The sequence below is a fragment of the Onychostruthus taczanowskii genome, unplaced genomic scaffold (genome assembly GCF_017590055.1).
Source record: "Onychostruthus taczanowskii isolate IOZ18803 unplaced genomic scaffold, ASM1759005v1 scaffold98, whole genome shotgun sequence".
NCBI lineage: Eukaryota > Metazoa > Chordata > Aves > Passeriformes > Passeridae > Onychostruthus > Onychostruthus taczanowskii.
The window spans coordinates 1,694,497-1,697,894 of record NW_024507879.1 but is presented as its reverse complement, the minus strand read 5'-3'; the positions used below and the strand labels follow the sequence as shown (position 1 = coordinate 1,697,894).

At 69.2% G+C, this 3,398-nt stretch overlaps 1 protein-coding gene across 1 annotated transcript; it reads right to left on the bottom strand.

The window, feature by feature from the left end:
* Positions 1-754: 754 nt before the first annotated feature.
* NEUROG3 (neurogenin 3) lies at positions 755-1,297 on the bottom strand. The gene has a single exon (XM_041427235.1). It carries the CDS (start codon positions 1,295-1,297, stop codon positions 755-757), a length of 543 nt encoding a protein of 180 aa, XP_041283169.1.
* Between the last annotated feature and the right edge of the window lie 2,101 nt (positions 1,298-3,398).

Sequence of the window (3,398 nt, the reverse complement as noted above, 5' to 3'; positions counted from 1 at the left end):
AGGATGGGGTCGGCCTGAGGCGATGCTGCCCCGGGCACCAGCACCGCTCCAGGCGCTGGAGCGCTGTGTCCTTAAAACAGCCCCGCAGCCGGGCTCACCTCACCTGGAGACGGCGGGACGGGAGCGGCCGCAGCTCTGCGGGAAAAGGCACCTGCAGAGAGAGGCCGGTTTTAAATCCGAGCGTGGGCCTCGACGGGCACACGCCGGCGTGCTCACGGGCGCGGGACCCCGCTGCGCCGCTCTCCATCGCCGCTCCGGCCCCGCGAGGGAGCGACCCCGCACCGGGCGCACCGAGGAAGCCCCCGCGGGGCCGGCGCTACCCTCCCCGGCGCTGGTGCGCCCGATTTTGAAACTCCCGAAGAGCCCTCGGTGATAAAAACACGGCGTCGCACAGGTCTGGCCGCGACACGCTTTATTTTTCCTTCTTCTTTTTCTTCAGAAAACCCAAAATATAGCTGCGGGTACAGACAGCTGGACCACCGCTGCTGAAAATACTCTTATATACAAAATACATATTTGTTACGAAATATAATCAATAAATACCGATAGCGACAAATTAATATAATTTACCGTTAACGAGTACAAAACCGTGATTTGTTTTTGTCCGCCCGCTCCCGCTGCGCTTTCCAGCCGAGCGGGACGGGACGGGGAGGGGGGAGCGGGGGTCCCGCCGCCCCCCGGCGCGGGGAGCCCCCGCTCCGCCCCGCCGGCTCTCTGAAGGCCACCACGGGGGGACATCGGCCGGGCGGCGGGCTCAGAGGAAGGCGGGGAAGGCGGCGGGGCCGCGGCGCAGGGCGGCGGGCGGCGGGGCCGCAGGGCAGGGCGAGTCCCAGGGCCCGGGGGAGGCGGCGGCGGGGGGCGGCGGCGGCGCGGGGGGCTCGGGCAGGTTCTGCTCGGCCAAGCGGAGGCTCTGTGTGAGCGCCCAAATGTAGTTGTGGGCGAAGCGGAGCGTCTCGATCTTGGTGAGCTTGGCGTCGTCGGGGAAGGTGGGCAGGACGCTGCGGAGAGCGTCCAGGGCGGAGTTGAGGTGGTGCATGCGGTTTCTCTCCCGGTCGTTTGCCTTCATGCGCCGGCTCCTCTTCTGCTTGCTGAGCAAGCCCTCGTTCCGCGCCTTGCCGCGGCCCCGCCGCGCCTTCCCCTTCCTGCGGGCCGCCGTGTCCCGCGGGGCCAGGGCGGTGCGGGCCGGCGAGGCGCCCCTGCTGCCCGCGGAGGCCCCGCCGGCCGCCGAGGATGGGTCCTCTGCTCCTCCGAAATACGGCTGCCCTTCGTCCGGAGAGCGGTCGCTCTGCGGGGCCATCCTGAGAAGCCAACGCCGCTCCGGCCGGCCCGGGAGAGCCCTGTCCCCCGCGGCTGTGTGTGCTGAGCCCGGGGGCAGAAGAGCGGCTCTGGCTGCGCGCTCCGCGGCGCTCCCCGCGGTCCCTCGAGTGCGGGCAGGAGAGGTTGTGCCGCCGGCACACGACTGCCGTTAAGCCCCTATATATAGGGCCGGCAGACAATGGGGATTTCCCGGCCGGGCGGCGTGTGCGCCCCCCCGCCCGCACCCACCCCTTGGCACGCTTTTATCTTATCAGCCCGACGGGAGCGTGCCGGCTCCGGCACCGCCCGCTGCCCCGGCCACGCCACGCGAGACCTCGCTGGCTTCCACGCCGCGCCGTGCCGGGACCCCCTGCCCCTGCCCGCCAGCCCTCTCCGGCACGGGACCCCCGGGCCGAGCCCGTGCTGGGGGGCTGCACCACGGCCGGGGCGGCCGCACTCTCCGGGGCTCCGCCGGGCTGCAGTGGGGGTCGGGGCGGGGTGCAGGGGCTCAGCGGTGACAGAGGGCTCCCCAGCACTCGGCTGCGTAACGCGGGGAAACCCCGGCCCCTCGGAGTGGCCGGGGACGCACTGCCGGGCCAGGCGGTGTCTCACCCGGTGCCAGACGTGAGGGTCCAACTGGCACCATTCCCCTCCGCTTCCCTCGGCACGACCACAACCCCTTCCAGCTCCTCCGGCGACGCGGGACACTCCCGGAACATCCTCTCCGATGTTCCAGCCGCCTCCCGTCGCCCTTTTCCTCGCCCCTGCAGCGCCGGGAGCATCCCCGAGCCCCCCGCGCACCGACCGGCGGAGCTGTGGGCGCTGCGCCGAGGGCGGCGAGCGCCAGCACCGGAGGGGACCGAACGCCCTTCTCCAGCCCCCACTCGCGTCGTGACTTTGCTCCCACAAGGGAAACAGAGGCTGGATCCCGCGGGGGAAGGGCCCTCCGAAGGCCCGAGGCCGCCCCCCCGCCCCGTCGGCCCGGCGCTGCCGCGGGAGCTCGGTGCGCAAAACGTGCCGGGGACTTTTGCGCACCGGCTGCGGCGGGCGGCGGGGAGCGGCCCGGGCCCGGGGCATCTTTCCCCGGCGGAGGGCGAGGGACCGGGAGTAGTGGAGCCGGGCTCCCCCTGCACGGCACGACGCCCCCGGGGGTGCGGGCAGGGCCGCCGGGAGGGCGCAGCCCCTCCGGGGCCGGAGTCCCCCCTCTCCTTCACCAAAGCGGCGCGGCGGATCCCGGTCGGGGATCCCCGTGCCGGGAGCGGCCGGAGCGGCCCGGTCGGGCCGCGGCGGGGCGGGGGGCAGCTCCCCCTGCCCGGCCTGGTCCCCGGCCCCACGGGGTGGCCTTGGGCGGCGCGACGCGCTGCGCTGTGGGGCTGTGCGCGCTGCCTGCCCAGGAGCGCGGCGCGGCGGGCGGACAGCCCCGCTGGGAGGGAGGGGGAGGATGCCGAGGGGGGCCGGCCACCGCGGCGGCTCGGGTGCCCCTTCTCGAGGGGCGGCTCGGAGGGCAGCGGAGGATGAATAGGAAGGGCCCGGCGGGGTTGGGGTTTTTTTTTTTGTGCCTGTGCAATTGGATGACAAAAAAATCTGGCGAGCGAGTTTCCAAGCCTCAGACTGCCCACTTCAAACGTCCTTCAAACAAAAGCTGAAGAGGAAAAGAAAGCCCCACCTGGTACCGCTGTTTGCTAAAATAATAATAAATAGATTTCGTTTAATAAATAATTACAAGAGATTGTAAAGTGGAGTACTTTGGGAAGCATTAATCATGGGGCTGGGGGCAGACATCACCTGCTGGCAAACAAGACAACTTTATTGTTAAATCACCTTCCCACTGCCACTTTCCGATAACTCCCTCCCGTCGCCACAAAGCCCGGCCGGGGATGTTTACTCATAGTTAGCATAACAAGCACCATATTACCACGAACGTGATAAAAACCTGCGGGGGCACCGCTGCGGGCTCCCGCTCACACCTGGCCGGGCCGCCCGGTGCGGAGCTGGCACCCAACGGCCCTTCCAGGAGGGGCCCTGCTGCCGTTTACATTGGCCTGGTTTATGCTGCTTTATAACAGGTTTACTGCAATCCCTATCTCCCGGCCCTATTTGTC